Raw genomic sequence first — 23452 nt, 5'->3', positions numbered from 1 at the left:
TTAAGAGTAGTTAGGAGAGTGATGCTTAGTTGTAATAATTAAACAATTAATGATTATTAAATATTAAATATGTGCATGACCTCATCTTGTAAATATCATCAATAGAAGTTTGGTAAACAACACATGGAGTTACATTAATGTATGATATGTATACAGAGTCCAGTCATGCTGTGACTACTTGTGTCGGATGACATATTGTCCCAGAGGGAGATTGTGAGAAATTATACCATTGTCATTTTAAAAACTTTCTATGAACTGATACACAAATATTATAACAATGTAATAATGAAAACACAATGAAAGGAAAATGACATTTAAAATGATTTTCAATCGAGATGCTGGTGAAACCAAAGACCCTCCATAGAAAGAGCAGCTGTCTTCTTGCAGAAGAGACGCTGCACCCTCGGCACCCCAATGAACACGCACTAAGATTTGGACCTCAATTTAAAATGTTTTATTTATGCAAATAAAGAATTTTTGTTTCAATACCTTTTTCATGTAAACAAACACGAGATAGAAAAATCCTCTCCTGTGTAAATGTGACATTTTCAAACCCTCACGGTCAACTTTTTGCAGTGTGATGCTTTCCTCCCTCTCTCTCCTTGCGCTTCTCTCCGCCCCAGAACCGGTGTAATCCATCAACAGTATGTTCGCAGGCTCGGGCTCTGTGCTAGGAAACATGAGCAGGGGGACGCATTCAGAGTCCCGGGCGGCGCCGCGCAGGTCTCCGGATAAAGCCGAGGAGGAGACGGCGGTCCGTGCGGTTTGAGCTCAGGAACTCAGGACGGGAACATGTGAGCAGGGAATGGGATTATTGTTCTACGCAGCAGAGAGACGCAGGAGGGGCCCGGGACAGGTAACTGATGGCTGTTTGGGAGGGCAGGATAAACCTTACTGCCACTTCAGATAACTTTGAAGGGCATCAGTGAGTTTGAAAAAAACAACAACTAAATATGATATAGACATGAATTATAAATGATCTTTAAGGCTTTTATTTCAGCGTGCCACACAGTGGAGCGCAGGAGGCAGCAGGCTGGTGCTGATGGCACCGCTTCACTTCCACGCGTAACGAGAGAGGCTGAATATGCAGCTTTAGTCCCGCACGGAGGCTGAGGGGGTAAAAAAAAAAAATACATAAAATGTGGCAGTTGTGGAGCCTGCAGGGTTGTTTGTGTTGCCTTTATGAGGGACATTCAACCACAGCGCAGAGGAATGAAGGGCAGAAATAGTCAAGATGCTCTTACTAGAGTCATAAAACATTTTAAAATCATGTTTGTGCAAGGCAACCCACCGAGTGTGGAAAAAACAATGTAACGTTTTAATTTGGCGTTTATAGAAAGATAACATCTCACTTAGTTTTAGAAAAAAGAGTTTGAGATGAATGAATAATCTGATTTGTGGGTCGGGTTTATTCCTCACGTTTTAAAACAAATGTTTTATCAATATCATACACACGGACCTGTTCATGTCTGCTTGTTATATCGGTGCCATTGATTGTACTCCAAGCTTTTTTTTTGGCGTAATTCTTCCACTCAAATCATTTGTTACGAATTACGTATGCACTTGCAAATGTTTAGAAAGAACGACCTTACAGTGACGCATCACAACAGCGCAATTACGCACGGTGCGCTGTAGCTCGAGGTAGTCCGCGCGCTGCTTCACGCGCAGACTGATAGCGGGGACTTATCAGAGTGAACGTGTCCAAACACAATGTTTGGCTGGAAAAGGTTATTGATTACAGAAGAGATTTCACGGCCGCATCACAGCTTGTTACTTGTCCTGCTTTTATATATTTGTACATGTTCCTCTGGTTGATATATTTATATCCACACTTGCTCCACAGCAGAGAGACGGGGACACCGTGACACACCGAAGGACGTCTCTTTTTTTTTTCTTCTTCCCCCCTTTTTTTTTTTAATTTTTACGCATCAGAACATTTGAGGGAATATCTGGCCAAAGATGAACACCATTGTGTTTAACAAGCTGAGCAGCCAGGTCTTGTTTGAGGAGAAGGCGAAAGAAGTGGAAATGAGCAGCAGAAATTATCTGGAAGTCATTGACGGGCAGCATCCAGACCTCCTCTCCAGCAACCAGACCATCAGGGACAACCAGGGCATCCGACACCGGCGGAGCGGGTATGTGGAGCATTGCGCCTTTAATGCGTGGCGGTCGGACGTGCGTGACTTGTGTTAACATGTGGAATTTTTTTAAACTTCTATTTAAGATTTATTTCAAGGAAAGGGAGAACGGCCAACAGTGGATTTATCCGCGCATCGCGGTTATTTCTCCTGTTTGCGCTCGTAATTAAGACAAGATTAACAAAATATTATGTGATCGGGCTTCTTGTGTCCAATTCCTGCGCAATTACAGCGGATATTTTGTATATGGAGGAGTCTTGTTGCGTTCCAACGCCTCATCTGATTTAGAGCAACATCATATGTAAAGCTGTGCGTAATTTACGCGCGTTTACACGCAAAAATGTGCATTTTACGCAAGGATGGAATTTCATCACGTCTTCTGAAACACCAGTTAAACTTTTTTTTTTTTTTTTTTTTTAATGTGGGCAAACAGGGTCTGTTGTGTGATTGTTTGCCGTTTCCCAATCTGGTCTTCATTTCGGTGTTGATGTTCACAGCCAATCCTAAAATTAATAAGTAGGTCAGCGTGTTCGGTAGCGTCTTATGGAGGTCTCCATCTGCTTCCAATGAATAAACGTGGCCTTCAACTCTCTGTGCGGTCCAGTCAGTCACAGGAGTGTTCTTTTTTTTTAATACAGGTATTATTGTCTTTTCTTTTTGGCATGGGGAAGGTGTAAGAAAATATAATGTAATTGAATTATTTCTATGTATTTTCATATTCCTCGGGCACATATGAGAGCGAGCAGAAGCGGTGGCCTCAAGGATCCCCCTCGAGGAGGAACCTTCAGTAGTATGAAATGAATATTGCGAGCTAGTGGACTTACGTTTCTGTGAGGCGTCACCTCAAGGGAAGCATCAGGACTAATGAAGAACATGAAATTATTAAACACAGGTGTGTTGGAGTGTTTAAACCAAGGTTCAGAACACGGACTAAAATGTCCTGTCGGATGTTCCTCCCGATCTTGATTACAAGGAAAATGTTTGTAGAACATGAACCTCAGGCAGACTTTGAGGTTAGACTGAAATATGTTACATCTGCCGTCAGAGGAGGCTTTCGGTGAGATACAGGCTGGAGCCGAGCGCGGCGCCATACTGACATCTACAGGTCCACGAAACCTGGAGCTGAGGGGACGCCACTCTTCTGTGAAGCTTGACTGTGACCCAGAGGAAGAGAAATCTGTCAGAAATGTGAACCCGAGCAAAACGGCTTTCTTTGTTTAATTGTAACGTGTTAGCAGTTTGTGGGAGATGCAGTGAAAAATAAACAGTGGACGCTTTTCTCTCCCTCTCTCTCTCACTCCTCTGTCAGCTTCAGTCGCTCTCGCTCTCTCGCTGGGTGTCTATGACTCTCTGTCATCTGATTCAACCTCCCTTCGCTTTAATTGGAGTCTTTTTTGGGTGCAAAGTGTTCACGTTATTTGTCATGGCTACCAGACAGCGTGCCGGTCCAGCCATGACTCTGCTCACAGCGACCGCGTTTTGGTTGGTTGACTTCAATCAGTCGTGGTTCTCCTGTAGGACTTTAAAGCCAGTGTTCAGAAGAGGTTTACATCTAGGCTGTTCACCAACCTGTTATTATCATAATGAAAATGAGCTTGATTTGACTTACGAATGTAAATCTTGCGCCTAAAAAAGCAGACTATTCCTGCGTGTTTATTTATCTGCAGATTTAAACCTTCGATGGAACGGAACCAAAACTATTCCTACATTCAAAGCCTTCAGATTTTCTAATATCCAATTGTTGTCCGGCTGACTTCATCCTCCGTGCTCTCGCTCAGGGGTCGTCCCAGCGGCAGCAAAGTGCGACACAAGCGTCAGGCCCTGCAGGACATGGCGCGGCCCCTGAAGCAGTGGCTGTACAAGCACAGAGACAACCCCTACCCCACCAAGACCGAGAAGATCCTGCTGGCCCTCGGCTCACAAATGACCCTGGTCCAGGTGAGTCCAGCTTCTAGTTCAAACCGCTGGTGAGGTGATGAAGACAAAGCTCAAGTCTTGTATTCATGCAATCAGTGAGGGAAATGTAGAAAGTTGATGACTTCCATTGAGCTTTTGGAAACGGTTGGGTTTTCGATGTCTCTGCACCGAAGAGGCTGCAAATATAGAAAGTTCTTACATCTTGAGCTTTTTATTTTACACCTGTTGTCTTGTGGTGACTTGTGTTATTGTTGCTATCTTATACTTCGACGACAACTTTTAAACTTGCCCTCTTAAATTATTTAATTTCTAATATTTCTTATAATTACAGATGAAAAAAAAAAGCTGAACGACTTTTGTTTATCTTGAAGTCACAAGAAGGGTTAGTTGTTCCTACTCCACGCTTTACACTTCACGGCCCCTTCGACTGATAAACCCGAACAAAGCGGACCACCTGACGAATCCAGTAGTGAATATGAGTGTGTGTCATGTGCTGCTTGCAGCTGTGTGTGTTCAGTATCATCTGGCTGACGAGGTCACTGATACGGCCTCACCGAGTCTGCGGCGGCTGCTTTGGGCCGCCGGCCACGCTGCTTAATCTGGTTCTCATTTTGGGCGCCTGATGGAGGTGTTTGCTTTGGTGAGGGTGAACAGAGTGCAGAGGAATGCTTTGTGTTGGACAGCAGTGAACACACACACACACGTAACCTGACAGCAGCATATATTTAACACTTGAATACCAGCAGTAATGTCAGAGGGCAGGGGATGAGTCCTTGGAAGTGGAACGTGGGCGATGACAGGCAGCTAAATAATTTTCATCTGTAAATACTGAGTTTGGGGTTTTCCCAGATGTGACATTTTTTAGTTAAATAAACGACAGTTTCTAATTAAGTTGATTGTTTCAGCCATCTATAAAGTATGTATATTTATTTACTGATGCTAGTTTCTCAAATCTAATAGTTTTTCAGATTATGTTGTTGTTGTCTATTTTCTGACAAACAATTAAATTAGATTAAATTAGAAACAGCCTATTTATAAAATTCTTAAATGATCGCATAGGTGCTTTTTTCTTCACCTGAACTGCCCACTTTGCCCGTTATTTACCCCTAACCTCTGCTGCCCCCAGTAAATCCAGGACACATCGCTTCCTGTGTGGTGTTTCCGTGGAAACACCCTCCAGTCACCAGGTGCTTAAAGCCACTACACGCCCTGTTTTAGCATAACAGCCCATTTTTTTCCATGTAAATGTTCTAGATTATTCTTTGTGCTGATCCTCTACGGATCACACATGTCCTTTTTTTAAAATCTCGTTATGTGCCATCCGCCCCCTTTATTCTCACCCCAACATAGCAATGTCTCCTCTACTTCTCGTCTCCACGTCTCGCCTCCCCTCCTCTCCAGTCGACCTGTCCGCTTGTCTTCCTGCTCGCTGTGCAGGGGACAAAGGGACGTGAGATGGTCCTAGCTAACGAGTAGTAAAATACAGGAAGAGGGGGATCAGAAAAATAAGTACTCTAGCATAAGGCCCCTGTCTCAGCACCTCCGTAAGGAACTTGAAGTCTATTGAGCATGAGAAGTTATTCTACTATAACATCTAATGGTCTCTCTCTGCCCGGTCAAAGGAAGAGCAACGGCTGAACTGTTTTTTTTACTGCATCTTGAAAAAATGTATGGTGCACAAGTCCAGAATAAACAAGGGAGTGAGCATGATGCCTGCTGGGGTGTCTCTGTTGAGCATTGAGATCCCCTTAAACCCATTTTTTAGAACACAGCCCTGCAACTTGACCTGTTCTGTCTTTTGCCCTGGAGTTCCAGTTGGTTTATTTGGATGAGGCTGATGGCAGGCGGCGGGCAGACCTCTTTGTAAGGGACAGACTTAGCTTTGGAGGTGCTTGGACTCAACGCAGTCATCTGCTGTGCCTCCCCGCTCATTTTCCTCCCTCTTTCTCTCAGGTGTCCAACTGGTTTGCAAATGCCAGGAGGCGACTCAAGAACACGGTGAGGCAGCCAGACCTGAGCTGGGCGCTCCGGATCAAGCTCTACAACAAATATGTGCAGGGCAACGCGGAGAGGCTGAGCGTCAGCAGCGACGACAGCTGCTCAGAAGGTACGACTTGAATTGCATCCCCTCTTTTCTGAGCTCCTTTCCAAGTTGGAAAAGTTTTGAGAACAGTGGGGGGGGGGGGGGGGGGGGGGCTGTATCACAAATGGCCTGTATCACAGCTGGGCTACTAAAATGGGCAAAAGCGCTTTGGCCCTGGACATTAACAGACCATTTATTTAAAAAATGTAACAGAACATTTGCACTGAAAACTGGAACCATGGTGTTTGAGCGATGCAGCGGGGTCGGAACCAGGGGGGGGGGGGCAATGAAAGAAGCTCTTGTCTTAACTTTTAGACCGCGACTCAAAGAATTTCACCAATATTTTGTCTCCTGCCACTTTTGAGTCATACAGATTCAATAAAATGCAGTAGTACTCTAGTACTGGAGTACTTCTGTGCTTCATTCAAAACCTTTTTTTTCCAGATACAACTTCACCATTTTCACTGAGACGCTTTTTTTTTTATTTGTTGCTGTTGTTTTGGTTTTTTTGCACCAAAAACCACAACTTTTGTGGTCAAGTGTCCTTTTGTTCTCTCGTGTTAGACGATATTGTGATTATATGATACGTATTACTACTCACATTTTGCAAGTAATTGACGTTGACATGTAGTAAACTAAGATTCCTGGTTCGTGTATAATGAAGCTCCCAGTTAACTGGTATATAAAGACACAACGAGAGGTCATGAGAAAAGGTGGTCGAGTGGATAAACTTTTGTTGCTATCAGGAGCTGAGAACAGATTTTTTTTTTTCTGTGACCCCTGACCTCTTTATTATATCTACATTTAAGAGGATATAACATGAGAATAGATTTTAATGTTTTCATGCTGCCGTGTCAATCTGATCTGAAACTCTCCTTACATCATTTTCATTGTTTCCCTAAAATTCAAATCTACCATTATGACATGAGATAAAGCATAAAACGCCCCTCCCTCTGTAGCCGTGCCTAAGAGAGCTGATGTTCTGGGTGCATATAAATTGTAAGTGTGCGATCCAGCAGGGTGACATGCCATTAAGACACCCCCGCTGTGGTGTATTTGCAGCAGCTGCCCTGACGGCGATGGAAACGGGGCTATGAGACGCACTCGCACAGCAGAAGAATGAACAGAAAAGAGAAGCGCTGTGGTGTCACTGATCTCTAATTACATTTCTGAGGAGGAGAGCTTGAGAGCGTGGCTGCAACAGGAATGCGTGCATGGTGTTTGCTTTTGTGTCCACCACAGGCCGCTGTACCACCGGAGTCTCGGCATATCTCCCTGTCGCTCCCTGGTCATGAATCTCTCTGCAACCCGGCCCCTCTTCTGACCCACACGCTTAAAAAGCCCTCCCTTTTTCTTTTTCTTTTTCTTTTTTAAAGCCTATGCTTTGGTCCAGTGGCTATTTTCACGGCCGAATCTGAACCGACTGACATCGTCCACACTCACACTTTTTTTTTTCTTTCCGTAGAAAGCTTGTCTTGCTAACGTAGCGAGCACGGGATCCGACTAGACATGTTGTCATGTGCTGTAGGTGTGAAAGAGGAAGTTTAATTTAAAAAGGTGGCAGACCTTGATGTAAAACGATGCTGTCATGGGATTATAACGACAGGTCAGATTTATTAACGCTTGTGTGGGTTTCACAGGAGATGCTGAAGCCGACCTCAGACAGCACAGGGAAAGGCGACCAAGTGCGCTTGCCTGCATGTGTTTCTGATATGTGGGAGCTATCATTTTAATTTGGCCCAGACTGAATCAAAAGTCCAACCTCCCAAATTACAAAATTACGGTCTTGGCAGGGAAAGTAACTCGAGTAAACTTCTCCCTGATTTCCCTCCTGCCAGAGGAGATCTGGTTTTTCAGCATGCGTGCTTTATCTTTGCTCTCGCTTTCTTTCATCAGGTAGGGGACCTGGGCTTTAATTCGGTCTATTCTTCCGTAGAGGGCCCTGGAAATTATTTATTTCTGCTGTAGAAGAGGAGGGCAATGCGCCCTTGATGGAGAGGAAATAGACTGCCATCAGTTATGGTTTGGTAATGCTTCTTAAGTCTCGGCCGGGCTTTCTGCTCTTGAGGCTGTGCCATCAGGAGGGCAGGAGCGCCAGGCTCAAATCTCCCTGCCCTGGTATTTAGATTCAAGATTAGCTCAAAATAGCCAGACTCTGAGTCAGTGGGGATGAACTCCATTTCACTGGAAAAGCATTTGCTGAATATAATGCATATGATTGTTGTGTGAATTTAATGCATTGCAAAAAATGAACTCAGAGTTTGCACAAGCCATCACAATGAATGTAAGCACAGCTGGCCAGTATGCCATGGGACCGCCGCGTTAACGCCGCAGCTTCAAGTACGACGAATGAACACAAACTCCTCATGGTCGAGCTTTTACTGCTACTTGCTGCAGAAGGAAAACTTGCAACATTCTCATTTACTTACACATAAACTACGTTTAGCTGCCATCAGACAAATCAAGCACGCATTATTTTAACATTAGTAGACATGGGGGACTATATTTAAATATCAAAACTGTGAATTGTGCAGTTCATTCCAATGTCTTACCACCCATAAAGTCGGAGGGGGGGTAGTTTGTTTGGAGATGATAAAGAGATTTATGATAAACAGTGTATTTGTACTCAAATGAAACATTGTGTATCTGGTGGAATTTGCTGTATTTCCTGTTAATAAGATATTGCACAATCACACAATCAACTCTTTTCAATTTTGTGCAATAATGAGCATTTTAAAACCTGTGGCTTTTTCTAGGGACAGAAATAGTTAAAGAATAGCATTATTATAAACTTTTGCATCAGCATCAGTTGCAGGTGAGAAAAACAACAGGAATATAAATCAGTAGTCGAGATGTATGAGTGTGAAAATACAAGGGAAAATACGTTTCACCCTGCATCTAAATGTTAATTCAGTGATTTCCCTCCCATTGAATGTGTAGATGGGGACAATCCTCAGAGGACACAGAGCAGCCCGGAGGAGCTCAACAAACCCATGTACCAGAGCGTGATCAAGAAGGAAGGCTCGTCCATGGTGGGCATGACCATGGGCATGGGCATGGGCATGGGCATGGGCATGGGCATGGGCATGGGCATGACCATGGGCATGGGCGCGGGGCTGCGCTCAGCCGCTTCGCTGGCCGAGGACTACGTGTCTCCTCCCAAGTACAAGAGCAGCCTGCTGCACCGCTACCTGAATGACTCACTGCGCCACGTCATGGTGGCCAACGCCGTCATGGACGCCCGCAAGCGGAACCACTCCGGCTCCTTCAGCTCCAACGAGTACGACGACGAGCTCCTCTCACCGTCCTCCTCCGAGACTGAGGCCAACTTCGTTTATCGGGCTGGTAAGAAGCCACATTGCTTCCATTCTTTCCCTTCGGGAATCTTCCTCGTGTTCTTTTTCTGTCCCCTCCATCTGCACATTTTGTTTTAATTCCTGCAGCTGCTCCGTTATTTCCACCCGTCTGCCTCTCAGCCTTGTCTCCCTTTATCACACTGCTGCTGCCTTCTCAGACTGCCCCCCCCCCCCCACCCCATTCATTTCATATATTTACTAGATGTGCAGACACAGACACGCTTCATCACCAACAGACATTCACGTATTCACAACAGACGAGTCGCCTCACCATTGCTTCACACACAAAAATAGTCTCTCGCCCACATCAGCCGGAGCGGTGAAACACCCCCCCCCCCCCCCCCAGCCCCTCTGACCTGGCTTTAGCCGGCCAGACACAACACGGCCATGTGGAGCATGCTCACTGTCAGACTACCGTTTGGCGTGTCTTTCATCCTGCCATGAGGTTCCGCTGAGAGGCGAAAGGCAAACGGGTCGTGTTTTTCGATTCTTGGCAGGCTGCGTCTGCGCAAATACATTTCTTAGACAAAATAAACACCTCTTTTAAATAAAAGTGCAAAAATACAAACTTGAACGAAGTGCCATGCAAGAACAAAGTTGGACCTGACATTTCTTTGCTGATGTTCCCCTGGTAAGTAAAGCAGAATGCATCAGCACTCCATCGCTCGGCCACACTTTCGAAAGTCATTTTCTGTCATTTATTTTGAAAATGAAAATGAAAAGCCCATTCCAGAGCAACATTGCTGAAGTCACTATTTTATTCTCCGTTTCCATCCAGATTTGTGTTTCTGGATTTTGACACCTACTGTGAGAGAACAACCTTTTAAACATCATCTCATCGACTTAATTATCACCACATGGTTTTATATTTGACCTCTTAAATTCAGGTTAGATTGTGCGCTTTTTAAAATCAATGACGAGCAAGTGTAGCAATCGAGGCACGCGCTGTAAAATAATGAGCAGATGTGTACAGGAATGAAGATGATGTCATCAATTTAGAGAATAGAAACCCGCATGTAGTCAAGAGGAGATTTGTTTGAGTTATTTTCCCTCTTGACACAAGATGAAGTTTTATTCAAAACAGAAACAACTCATTGATTCATATTCCTGATTAAATCGAGTCTCATTTTTGAGTCAACCTTGACTTGGAGCCAGTTATTCATGTCCATCTATGTGTCTGATGATGAACAATCGAGGTCAGTCCTGTCGAGGTTCTTCTGTTGGTCTTCGTTTATGCCCACTTCACATCCCACAGTGACGCTTTCACTTCCTGTTCTGCATCTCCCAGGTGTGGGGGGGGGGGGGGGGCTCCATGCGTGGACAAACGTGTTTCATATTATGAGCTGGAAGGAAGCTGTGTGTGTCTGTGTGTGTCAGGTTTGTGCGGCTGTGATGGTTACAGTCCTTCTGATCGAAAAACGTCAACCCCCCCCCTGACCCGAATGGATGCCGTCCTTTTCCACACTGAAGCGACCTTTGAGACTCACAGATGGAGAAATAAAGAAAGCGATGGAGAGACCACCTGAGACTTATAACTCCCTCTCTACTAGACTTTAATAAGAGAAGTCCCACCAAACGGATTCATTCACCTGGCCGGCCCGATGTTTTTAATAGAGAGTAACTATTTTATCTCTTTGGTTAATATAATTTCTTGGCGCTGACATCTCCCTCTTGGATTTCTTGGGCTCTGGCGCCTTTACAGAAAGTGTTACTCTGTTACATGCACGAGAAGATTTTGAATCCACACACGGAAAGTTCTCCGAGGCGGTGTTGACTCATGGGATCGAACACCTGCTGGGGCCCTCCGATCCGATCTCCCAGTTGAACAAACGCAACAAAGAAAAGTGGAGAAAATTAAATCTTAATTCCGCCGACGTCTGATCTCGCCGTCGCAGACAGCAAATGGAAGAGAGAACTAATTTTAAGCTCATGTTTGCATCATTTCCTGGGTAGCTTTTCTCCTCTGTACGTTCCAGATATTTTCCCAGTGAGAGCATTCCTCATTTAGAAATAGTTTTATTGTGTTTTTGTAAAAGAAATCTTTCCTTCAGTAGCAGATTTCTCATAAATCTATAGTTTTATCAGTTATGAAAAGAAAAGAAAAAGAATAAATCAGATTTAAGATATCTGGATGTTCCACCTGCACAAAATGCCATTTTTGCCAGGGAGTGATTTTTGGCTTTTTGGTGTAATATTTGGACAAATTCCTGCCTGTGAAATATTTTTGATTGGTCAACGCAGAAGTGGCGTGCCTGGCAACCATCTTCCCATTGGCTCCAATGGTGGGCCAGTTGGCTGTTGTTGAGCCCACACTGTTATCTCTGACTACAGAGGGCAGTCAGACGTGGCGGGAGATGGAGAGTGTAGATTTACCCCAGTGGAAAACTACCCTTCTGCTGGCTTGAAAGGACTCACATAAACACTCACGGGCCTCATAGAAACACACGCACACGCACACACACACACACACACACACACATCCAATGCAAACATCCACATGAACACACACACACACCTACAGTCCGTTGCCTGTGGGGATTTTCATTGAACACAAGGAGCAGTAGAATTCCATCACACATGCCAGGGGTTTCATGCCAAATTACCCTTTAGTGGGATATTAAATGGCAGGAATCTGGCCCAATGTTTTTCTTCTTGCTCCGTACCAGATTTCGCCCCGTCCGATATCATGTAGATCATTATATGCCAAATAACTTCCAACGTTTCTGCGGACGGCGACCGAGAGATCTCGGTCAGACATTTTGCACGAGGTTGACAGTGGCACATTTCCTCAGGTTCCCTCCTTCATGAACTCCGGTTACAGCTGGTTGCAGTAGCCTGATGGTTAATGGAGAATGCTTCCCAGTGTTGCTATTGATGTGGAAAAGTTCAGAAAGCTGAAAGCAGGTCGCCACCAGCAAGTTTCCAAGAGGCCTAATTAGATTTTTTTTTCCCCTGCTTCCCTTTCAAAAGTGTGTCTACTAAATGAATTGAATGAAGTTTAATTAGTCTGTAACCACACTGGAGGCTCTGTAGTCTAAATGCTGCTGTAAACATGCTAAAACGCTCCTCTAAATAGTCCCCAGGCGGATGTGATCCGGCGTCGACTGACAAAACTTAATGGCTGTCCGTTCGACAGTTCCAGGGAGTTATCACTAAAAAGCCTCATGGTGGCGCTAGAGGAAAAATATGTAACATCGAGTATATGGTCATAAACAAAAGTGACTGAATATTTGATGGGATGACCCCGGATAAGAGATGGATGGATGGATGGATGGCGATTAACATCTAACCTTAACATCACATGTAACGGTGCTTTTTAATATGTTTAGTACTTTTATTGAAATAACGAGCATTTTTATCCCTTTTCAGTTGTATTTTTCATTTTAGAATACTACAACGCTAAACGTAGAGATATTTGATAACATCTTGTTTTATATTCAGTATTTTTATGCATTTAAGCTCGAGGATTCTTCATGAATTAATTTATTTTAGATCTTTATTTTTTTATCAATATGTGTAGATGAGAATTCAAAGCATCCCCATGGATTATCCAAAGTTTCTACTCAATATCAATCACAGGCTTGTGTCTCAAAGCCGTCTTAGATTGTTACCCACTTATTTTACACTCCATGTAAATATTTACAGCAACTTTTTACAGCAAAAGACAATAACATACCAAACTCCTGCCACCAGTCAGGAAAAGCAGAAGTCTTGAATTAATAAGTTATATAAGTCTGAGGAATGTCTGAGTAAATCAATACGGTCGAGGGATTACATCATTATGAAACCTTTTATGGCTGAAGTGCATATTTACTGCATCAAATAAGAAACAGATAGATCCCAAAGAATCTCATGAAATATCAGAAATAATCACCAACACTGCCTTTGGTGCTTTAATGCCTTTTCATGCATTATACATTCCAATGATCTCATTCGTTTACTGCGTTTTATCAGCTGTTTAATGAGAGTTAATGTTTAAATATTCAGAGATAACCATGAAAAATTGAAGCTAACAGCTTTGGTTTAGTAACACACTTCCTAAAAAGGAATGTGAATGTCTCTCCACGGCTAATAATAACATTTATTTTAACGTCATATGATTTTTGCAGTATTTAAAAAAAATACTACTGTACAGTACTTGCACTACTATTTATTGTGTTCCACACGAATCAATAAAAACACAAAGCAGCATTTCTAAGCCATGTTCTGTTCTCACAAAGTTTTCCTTTGTGAGAACAACGGTCTTTGACAGCGAAGGACCGGAGGGCCTTCTGAAATGAGGTCACAGCGAGCGCCAGAGAGTCGAATCCTGGAGAGATTAGAGGCTCTTAAGGAGCTCCGGACGGAGTCATCCAGGTGAATGGAAGAAATGCAAACCTTAATGTGGAAAAAAAACATCTGATTTCTCCTCCTGAGGTAGAAAGGTAGAAAGATCTGATGGTTGCTCGTGATTCCTATCGCGGCTGTGTTCGTGTTTTTGACTAACGAGACATGCTTAACTGGATTTCCTCTAACGTTAATGTCTCTCTTGTTCCCTCTCCAAAGAGAAACCCCACTGTGATGATTTACGCAGCAGCTGCTCGGAGAGGGTGGCTGTTGTGTCTGATTAAAGACTCCGATGCCAAGTTTTGCTAACACATGAACAGCAGTGTAATTTACTGTAAACCACGGAGAAACAGTAACGACAGCGCCTGACACCCAGCGACAGTCAGCCACTGCCGGACAGTGATAGACGAGGACTCCTCAACGCACGGGTCCAGAGATGGCCCCGGTTTGCTCTTTCCACAGCTTCATAGGAAAGGAGGAAGGGCAGGCAGAGGGATGACGAGGTTGGGGCTGTTGTTCCAAGGCAGCGGCTTTTGCCAAGATTCATTGGGTTCAGGTTGGGCTGTAGGACTTGGGGTGGAAGCGATGGGATGAGGCGAGGGAGCCACTTGTTCCATGCAGATCTGGGGCCGAGTTTCTCCAGCAGTGGCCTGCTAGGAGAAAAAAAGACTGCCTGGTGTCAGACGCTAAGAGACAAAGAGACATGTGGGTGGAAGAAGTGTGTGTGTTCTTGTATTTCTTCTTGCTTATGATAGGGAGAGGAGGAAAATCCACCAGAGTCAGAACAGCTGAGCCGGCCTCACATAATTAAGGGGCCGTTTTCGGAATGGGATTTGGATTTACGGATCGCTTAGAATAACAAACCGGGGTGAGGATAGAGGTCACGTTCATTTTATTCCCATATTTTCATACTTTTGTGCGCAGACCCATAGCGGTGTCTGGTCGTGTCGGTTTGCCAGCTGAACCAGAGATCTTCTTCACTGAAACACTGAAACCACACTGATTTGAAATATGGGAGTCATTTTACCAGTCGTAAGAGACATTCAGAGGACTTTAGTATAAAAGAGGAAACGATATCATCAGTTTTATTTATGTCGCTGTTCAAATTTAAGCACAACTATTGGATTGGATTTAAACAATAAATAAAAGCCAAACCCGTCATGGTTTTTGGCTGGTTTTTGGCTGCTTTTGTTCAAAGTAAATTCACTGGAGTTTTTCAAGGACAGAAAATGCACGCATGCAGTGTATTGTTTAGCTGATAGATACGTTTTCCTTGCAGACAAATGTGTTCCTCATTACTTCTGTTTTTTAAATACATTTTTTATACAGTAAAAAAAAATCTAAAAACATTTTTTAATAGGAATTTCCTGAGCAAATTACTGTAGATAATCCACAGTAATAGTGACATTGTTTAAAAATTTTTTTATTTTTTTTTATATATTTTTTTCCGATACTGAAGTGTCTGTTCTAATCCTAAACCTTTGAACAACCTTCTTTTTAATCTTTTTTCAGGGTGACTGGTTCATCTCGTCACTGAAACGTCTTCTAGGATAGAAGTCGGTAAACACAACCGTGTGTAGCACGAATAAATCTTCAGGGACATTTCTGTCTGAGTCACGATTTTATCAGCACCGGTGGTTGCTAAACAAGGAAGACAAAAACTCCCATGATGCCTTGCTTTTTTTCCATCTTATGTTGACTTTTTACTGTGACATTAAAGTCTAAGCCTTCCAAAGTAACTCCTGATTAGTAACTAATACTTTTACCCTTCCCATAAACGTGTGTGCAGATGCCACCCCCGCCTTGCCTATGTGTCAAAATGCACGCTTTATACGACCATGCTCTAACGTTATTCCTGTAACGGAGCTAAAAGGCTGTGAAGTGTCCTTCTGGGTGCGGCTGGCCCGACGGTGGGAACAAGTGGGGTTTGGCAGACGAGAAGTCCAGTCCTGGCACCAAATAGTGGCGCAGCTTCATGTGAATGGAAAGGTGCATGAACAGACAGACAGGAAGAAGAAAAAAACAAGCGTGATGAGGCAGAGATATTGGCTTCGGATCTCCAAACAGAGGCTGGATGTGAAGGACGGCAGCAGACCGAGACAGCGTCCGGTCCTGACCTGCAGGGAAGCGTTAGCAGACAAGCATCAGCACAGACACTGTTTACACGCACTCCCTAATATAGCACTGGAAGAGCGCTGTATAATGAGCCTCTCGACCTGCTCGTTTTTAAATCATCAAGCACACCAAGGAAACACAGCTGCCTGCCTGGTCAGTGCAGCCGCACTGCCCCGGTCCGAATAAAACACTAATTGTTTCCATTTTAAAAAACCGAGGCGTGCCTAGAACAAAAGGCTGCCACTCCGTGTTCCCACGGGACGGAGGAAAGCACAGAGAGCGGAGGTGTTACCCATGGGGACACGGAACACACACAGAAATCCCCCCGAGGGTGTGAGAGGGCAGTTACCACTGAGGGGAACTGCAGCATAATGATGCACTCAGTGCAGCGCAAGCATATCATTTGGCCTGCAGCAACCAAAAAGGGATATTTCTGAGCACATGAAAACACTTAAAAATCTGAATAATGTTTACTTGTGGTTTGTGCTTTTTTTTTTTTTTGTATGCGTGTGTATGTATGTGTGTGTGTGTGTGTGTTGTGCAAACATCCCCATGGATGTCACTCTGCGATGAAACGACCTGACTTGGCAGATTCATCAGCTCTTCATCAGGCTGTCCGGCGATGTGTCCCGTTTGTCATAAAGTCCATGATCATCTTTTGACTCTCCAAATCCTGAACTCCATATGAGTTTGTCCCTGACACTCTGGTAGTCGCTAACACACACACACACACACACACGCATACACACACACGCGCGGCGAGGACGCGGCTTTGCCGTGACAATGTCTTAATTCTTTGTCGAGGCGCTCTTCTCGTTTTGGCTGCTTTACGGGGCCCCTGATTACGCTCTGTTTACTGGAACTCGTAAACACCGCGACAACCTGGCAGTGTTTAAACGTCTGAAACGCGGTCAACCTTTCGCCATCTAGCAGGAAGACACAAAGCGTAATGTTGGTTGATTATCTGCCCTGACTGCAGCCACACCAATGTGTCACCCGCCGAGCAGACACGGAAAGAAAGCAACACAGAAAGAGAAGTGCAACGGACGGGAGACTCATTTTCGGGCCGCGGTTCGGTGTGGGTCTGGCCCTGTCGCTTTATGTATGTTCAGTTTAATAGTGAAAGAGCTGGTTATTCAATATTTGTTTTAGTAATGGAAGTGTTGTCAGGGAAATCATAGAAGGATTTAAATTCCTGCTGCGTACGATTCCCTCGGCTAACACAGCGGGAACTGACAGTCCGGTTCTTTGAAGCCTCAGGCTTGTTCACCACCCGTAGAGACGGATGGGGTGAGAGGCGGAGGAAGGAATGGCAGGGAGGGGTAATACGAAAGTAGAGTTGGCTGAGCAGAGGCCAACGGAGTGCCAAGGCATCTCTAACTTCATTTACAGACTCTTCCTAGCATTAGGAATCATTCAATAAATGCTTATAAGAGATCTGGAGGCAGACAGCTTAAGCAGCTGCTCTATATCTTAGACTCAAGACTGAGGCTTGGGTCAGTGGAAGTAAAAAAAAAGGCCTCGGTAAACATCGCCTGATGCATTCGACATCTCCGTCGTGGTGAGAGCCAGAAAGACTTGGCTGAAAGTGGCCGCTTCATGCAGTCACACGTCTGCTGTAGATTTATCGGGACTGGGCTGGAGGTGAAGTGTGGCTGCAGCGTGACTCGTGGTCAGTGCTCACCTCTGGTACCTGTCGGCCCTGACTCATCCTCAGGAATCAAAGAACCCACATAACAGCACAACCTGACCTGCACTGCACAAGTCACAAACGTGCATGTTGTCAAATTTGTAACTCCACTCTGGTTCTCGCCATTTCCTTATTCCACAAAACTCCATCTGGATTTGAATGCATCTCTTTAAATGGCGCAATAATGGTTTTTAATTCCCATCACAGCAAATTCATTTCAGCTCTCATCCAAGAGGCTTCTTCACTTCTGAACTGAAGTGGTGTGTGATTCACGCCGCGGCGATCCACACACTGTTGACTCACGAAGCGGACGGTCAGGGTTTGAATCTTTGAGATATTCGATGCAAGGTTTGAATGCTTCGGTTTTCTTCCTCCCACATTCCAAAACATGCAATATCAGTCAAACGGTGACTCTACATTGCGCTTCAGCATAACAGTGAGCACGAATGTCCTCGTGATGAAGTGGCAAACTGTCCAGGTTATACCCCATCTCTCACTAAACTACCCCTTGATTCTGCAAGAATTTAGATTAGTAGGAAATTAGGAATTAGTAGGAAATTTGTATTGTTAAATGTCGATGATTTATGTATGAAGGACTTTCAACGGAAACAAGACCGAAATGCTCCTCTTAGACAGGATGTTTGACTTTATTTGTACTGTAATACATGCTACTGTGTGACTGTACTTGTACTCTAACATTCTATCTAATAAATATATTCATCATCATCATCAGGAGAAAATAGAGGTCTGAAAATGCCACAGATTTGGACCATGAGTCAAGATAATGATTAAGGACTAAAGATCTATAATATTTTTTCTTGGCTCAGAACATCAATATTAGTATTAATATAGTAATATATTAACTTACATCCCGGAAGTGTTTCTTGGTGACACAACCAACTCCATTGACTTCCTGTCTAGTCGTTCCCACCTGATGCCAGTCTTTGTGCTAAGCTAAGTTAAGATGAAGCTGCATTAGGGAAAGCCTTGTGCCTCTCTCTCTCTCTCTCTCTCTCTCTCTGCTGCTTCACGTCACTCCACTAAGTTCTTCACCAAATGTTCAAGCTCAAATGGCAGCAGAGGAGTTAGTTTCCCTGTGAAACGTAATGCCTCATGGGACTCACGTTCTTCTGCGTTCTCGCTGACCCCCTAACCCTACCCCCCCCCCCCCCCCTACGTGATGATTCATCTGTCCAGGTCAGAGAAGCTGAGGGACCTGAAGCTGGACCCCTAATAACACAGGACAAGAACTTGGACTTTACCTTAGTGCTAACCAAAAACAAATTACCAAGACTTTGCTCCACTATCTCTTCTCTCCTCACCTCTATCTATCGTCATGCCTCTTTATCACATTAACTAGTGTCTACACACTGAAAGGCATGAGCTTGACTGCAGGTTTATATAAATCTGTAGGACCTGCCTGGTTGTGCTGTCGCTTAAATGAACAGGGACCAGTCTAGATTGTCGAGTTTGACAGTTTAGCAGAGAGAATGTTCTTTTTTTTTGTCCCACTTAACCCAATAGACGTTTAATTAATTGAATCAGCCCTTGGCTTGTTGCGTAGAGTTGGTACACATGGCAGTGATATCGTTTTCCTGCCATCAGAATGAAAGCGAATAAACACATCTCTGTGAAACGGTTCCTTTGAATCCTGCCCTTCCTCTGACCTGTGCTGCTTTTTATTCTGCTGCTTTCATGGTGGTGGAAACATTGTAAAGACTTGAAGACCTATTTTTGGCAACATGTGATTTCTGGTAACGTAATTTTGTCACTTAGCCTTAGTCACTTTGGAGGAGACCACCAACTAAAAGCCTGGAACGCAAATGTCCTATAAAATGTTTTTTTGCATGTGCGTTTATGTTTATTTGTGTGCCTAATTCAGTCCAGTCTTGGGTTTGTGCAGCAGGGCCTGCATTGTTTATTGTTGTGTGTTGCTAACAACAGCTCCAGATGGTAATGATGATAGTAAACACTCTGGTCCACAGTCGTCTTAACAGGTGTAACCCCATCCTCGGTCTAATTTGTCAGCCCCTGCTTGTTTCCCCTCATTTTCACAAAGCTTTGAATCTGCGTGTGTTTTTTTTTTGTGTGTGGCTTTTTCTACTTTCTCTCTCTGTCTCTCTCTCTCTATTCCCACTTTTTTTTTTTTTTTTAACCACGTAGCCAGAAACCATCAGACGTCTTAGCTTTCCCCTCCGGCGGCCCGTGAAGCCTCGCTGTCAGCGAGACCCAAAGGCAACAGAAAATTCAATTGTGTTTTCAGTAGCAAAGTGGTAAAGCAAAAAAAAAATGAAAAATAGAATAACAGCGATAAAAGATGTCGAAAATAATGAAAGAAATGAAGAAAATAATGATGATTCGGTGATTCGCTGGCGATTTATTGATGCTTTTGGCATCATTCTTGTTTTAAAGAATGATAGTTTTAGATATCTTAGGCACCATTTTTGTGTGCACTGGCACATTTCCAGATCCAGAGATTCAGGGTTCCCTATAGGGAAAGGACTTCTTATTCCAAAAGGAAGAGAGGGAGACCCTCTTCCTCTCTCCCTTCTTTGTATCCACACCATCTTCACCTGCTAGAGACCTTGGCAGGCACTTTTATTATGTTTTGAGTGGAGCGTCTGGACAATGGCGGCCTCGCATGTGCTGGAAACACTTAAAACTGTGGAAAGACTCACACCCTGCTCGGCCACATTGACTACACAACACAGAGATATTTTTTTCTGCACGCTGCTTGATGTCACTGCTTCACGCTGCTGTCAGTGACCAATCTGTGCACCGAACACTACAGCAGTCAGCATTCAGCTAATGCCTTTTAAGCAACGTGTGAAAATAGTGCGATTGGGCTGTAATTACAAAGCTGTGGAGAACGGTGCATATTTTTTAATCAGGACCAATCTGCTTCCAAGCACTGGCAACAATCACGTAGATAGAGATGGCGTGCAGGGGATGCTCCACAAGTCTGACAAAAAAAAATAATACATTAGAGAATAAGGAAAATATGAGATGAAGAAGTAGAATAAATTAAAAACAGCTTTCAAAAATGTTGAAGACATACCTCAGAGTCGGCATTTAATGAAAAGTCGATGGAAAACATTACATTTGATTTGGCTGACCCGCACACGAACAGAATACCTGGATCAGAGGGTATAAGAGCAGCAAGGCAGAACAAGTGGAGGACACGGGATGAGGGATCTGAGGATAATCAATAGAAGGACTCACTGATAAAGCAAGAAAGAACAGCAGAGTGCTGTGGTCTGATAAGAATGTTAGGATTTTGTTGGAAGGCTTTGACGCACTGAGACCTAAAATCTCCTTCTGCGGTTTGCACTGGGGTTATCATGTCCTCATCTCCCTCTCACATGTGCACACACATCTCTTTTCCATCTAAGAACCATCAACTAAAGAAAATTGTGGGGAGTCTGTCTCTCTTCGGAATACACCAATTACAGAGCGAAGAAAAAAAACTACAGAGAATTTCACAAAGAGAAGATTATTAGGATTGCCAGTACGGGTCACGCTGCATGGGAACATTCTCTTTTTTTTAAAAATAAGGAACGAACAGAGCAAGGTGTTGATAATAATTACACACTTTCAGCGGCCTACAAAAGCTGGAACACCAGATCCAGACCTTTGGAAAGTCTACATGGGGCTTTGGCGATGTGAAGGGTGTCGAAGCGGTTCAATCTTTGGTGTGCTTTCTCCAACTCTGAGGAGGTTGGCTATCCGTCTCGCCGGATGTCTGCTTTTCCGACAGGCTTGGGAATGAAATTCCAGTGAAATAGAAGGGTTGCAGATTTTTTATTAGCAGGAGGAAGTAGCACTGATTGATGCAGTATGTTGTGATAATGGCGGCGTAAGGAAGGGCTTGTAAATAGCAGCCCAGGTTTGTGCATTATTTGGTGCAGGAGACTGGTCGCCCTGGGCAACACTATTTGTACTAACTTAATCTGAATTAAAAATAAAACAAAATGTGAAAAGCATTTAAGTTGATTAAAAAAGACATTAAAATCCAAACGAACTGAAGCGCACAACATACATAAGGAGGCTTTGGTGCTGATGTTTATTATATGTCTGTGTAACTATGAGTCATTTGTATTAAATTGTTTTTATTACCTCCTCCAAACTTTTTAAATCCCACCCCTGAAGAATGCCCCATTCAAAAAAAAAAAAAAAGAACTAAAAGAATTACTAAAGGAAGACAAAACATTTTTAAACATTTCGAGCTGGACCGTAATGAGCAAATCCAGAAACTGAATCAAAAATATTTACAACAAAATAAATGTCGAAAAAAGCAATGAAAAGTGCCAAAAGTACAATAACTCCGGTCACTGGCTGCAGTGCCTGCGGTGGCACATCTGGAAGGGTGAACAAACAAACAAAAAAGTCATTTGTGAGGCGAAGCGAGAAAAACCTCATCACTTCAGACCAAATAGGGATTTGCCCTCTCATAAGTCGCCCATTCATCCATCCATCCGTACCCGGTCACGACCGGACTTCTTTAAAGCTCACAGGGTTTAGCCGAGACGTTAATTTAAAGAAAGAGCCTGCAGGCTGCTTGAGAGCGGCTAAGAACTCCAGATGCTCTGCTCTCCTCTAAATGCCTCGTGAAACGCCGAAGCCTGTGTCATCACATTCACTGCTGGGCACGACTTTCCTCACGCTGGACCCAAGACAGACGGCAGGTTCAGCGCAGACGCACCAATTTACCCACACACAACGTGCACACGGCTACCCCGAAGAGAACTCTCATTGTTGAATGGCTTTGCTATTCCCCACTAATGATTTGCATATGAGACAGAGATCGCTGCCTTTTCATTCCCGCTCAAATCTTTTACGCTCAGTCGTTTTCAATCTGATTTCCTGAGACAACTCAATTACGCTGGCCGGGGCCCATTTGTTTTTGAGCAAAATATTAGCGAATGGAGTCTGTGAGTCATAAGAAACATCTTTCAGCTCGATCCTATTACTCACCTTGTTTCATGACGGCTTCTCGCGAAACGCCCTTTGTGTCCAGTATTTCAGAAGAGAGAGAGAAAACAGAACAACACATGTTGGCACTGGATATGTACACATTCAAGACCTCACAAATCCCCCCCCCCCCCTCCCCACACACACACACCACAGAATTTGAGTCTGTATGTTCAACCAGATTTCAATAAATCCTCATTGACCCCCAGAGAACTTCGTGAAATTAACCTTTTTTTTCCGCCCCTCTTGTGCTTCCAGAAACCACAGATCATGGATCAAGTAAACGTGACAAGTGAGTCAAACTGTCTATTAGCTTGCAGCCCGGATCAAATCACCTATTATCAGTCATTATGAGCTGAACCTGACCTCTAACTTTCCGATCTCTGTTTTGTTCTTTTGCGTGCGTGTTTTCTTGCGTGCTTGCGTTCATCGGCAGTGGCGGTGGCGTCGGCGCTGCGCAGAAGGAGAAGGTGAAGGGCAGAGACGAGACGTACTGGAGGGAGATCAACGCCGCCATGGCCTTGACCAACTTAGCGCAGGGGAAGGACAGCGCCTCTGGGACCACCAGCTGCATCATCCAGAAGTCCTCCCATATAGCAGAGATCAAGACTGTTAAAGTGCCGCTGATGCAGAAATACTAGGCCTGGCGTCATTCTCCCTCTCCTCTATGCAAACCAGCAAACATTCCGGTTTCAGCGAACTCTCCAGAGTCCACATAAAGCCCCCCCACCCATTTTAAAACAATGGAAAGAGGCAGGGGGTTTTCAAAGTGCGAAAGTGTTGGACAAAAAGAGGCCTTTCATTGGTTGTTATTGGTATCTAAAAAATGAAAGCGAGACCTCGACCGTAACGATCC

At 44.1% G+C, this 23452-nt stretch overlaps 1 protein-coding gene across 1 annotated transcript; it reads left to right on the top strand.

Annotated features, from left to right (window-relative positions):
• The first annotated feature begins 1959 nt into the window (after window positions 1–1959).
• Window positions 1960–23237, top strand: mkxa (mohawk homeobox a). Its single transcript, XM_068748088.1, has 6 exons — window positions 1960–2135; window positions 3917–4076; window positions 6009–6162; window positions 9079–9483; window positions 22855–22888; window positions 23033–23237. The coding sequence occupies exons 1-6, from the start codon at window positions 1960–1962 to the stop codon at window positions 23235–23237; spliced, it is 1134 nt and encodes a 377-aa protein (XP_068604189.1).
• Window positions 23238–23452: the final 215 nt, after the last annotated feature.

Source organism: Brachionichthys hirsutus, chromosome 14 (genome assembly GCF_040956055.1).
Source record: "Brachionichthys hirsutus isolate HB-005 chromosome 14, CSIRO-AGI_Bhir_v1, whole genome shotgun sequence".
Lineage (NCBI taxonomy): Eukaryota > Metazoa > Chordata > Actinopteri > Lophiiformes > Brachionichthyidae > Brachionichthys > Brachionichthys hirsutus.
Note: the sequence above shows the minus strand (reverse complement) of the source record. Positions and strands in the feature narration are given on the sequence as shown.

Coding starts and splice junctions, on each gene's coding strand:
- mkxa (XM_068748088.1), top strand. CDS start 1,960: ATGAACACCATTGTGTTTAACAAGCTGAGCAGCCAGGTCTTGTTTGAG. Junction 4,077..6,008: donor CACAAATGACCCTGGTCCAG/GTGAGTCCAGCT, acceptor TCTTTCTCTCAG/GTGTCCAACTGGTTTGCAAA. Junction 22,889..23,032: donor GGATCAAGTAAACGTGACAA/GTGAGTCAAACT, acceptor GTTCATCGGCAG/TGGCGGTGGCGTCGGCGCTG.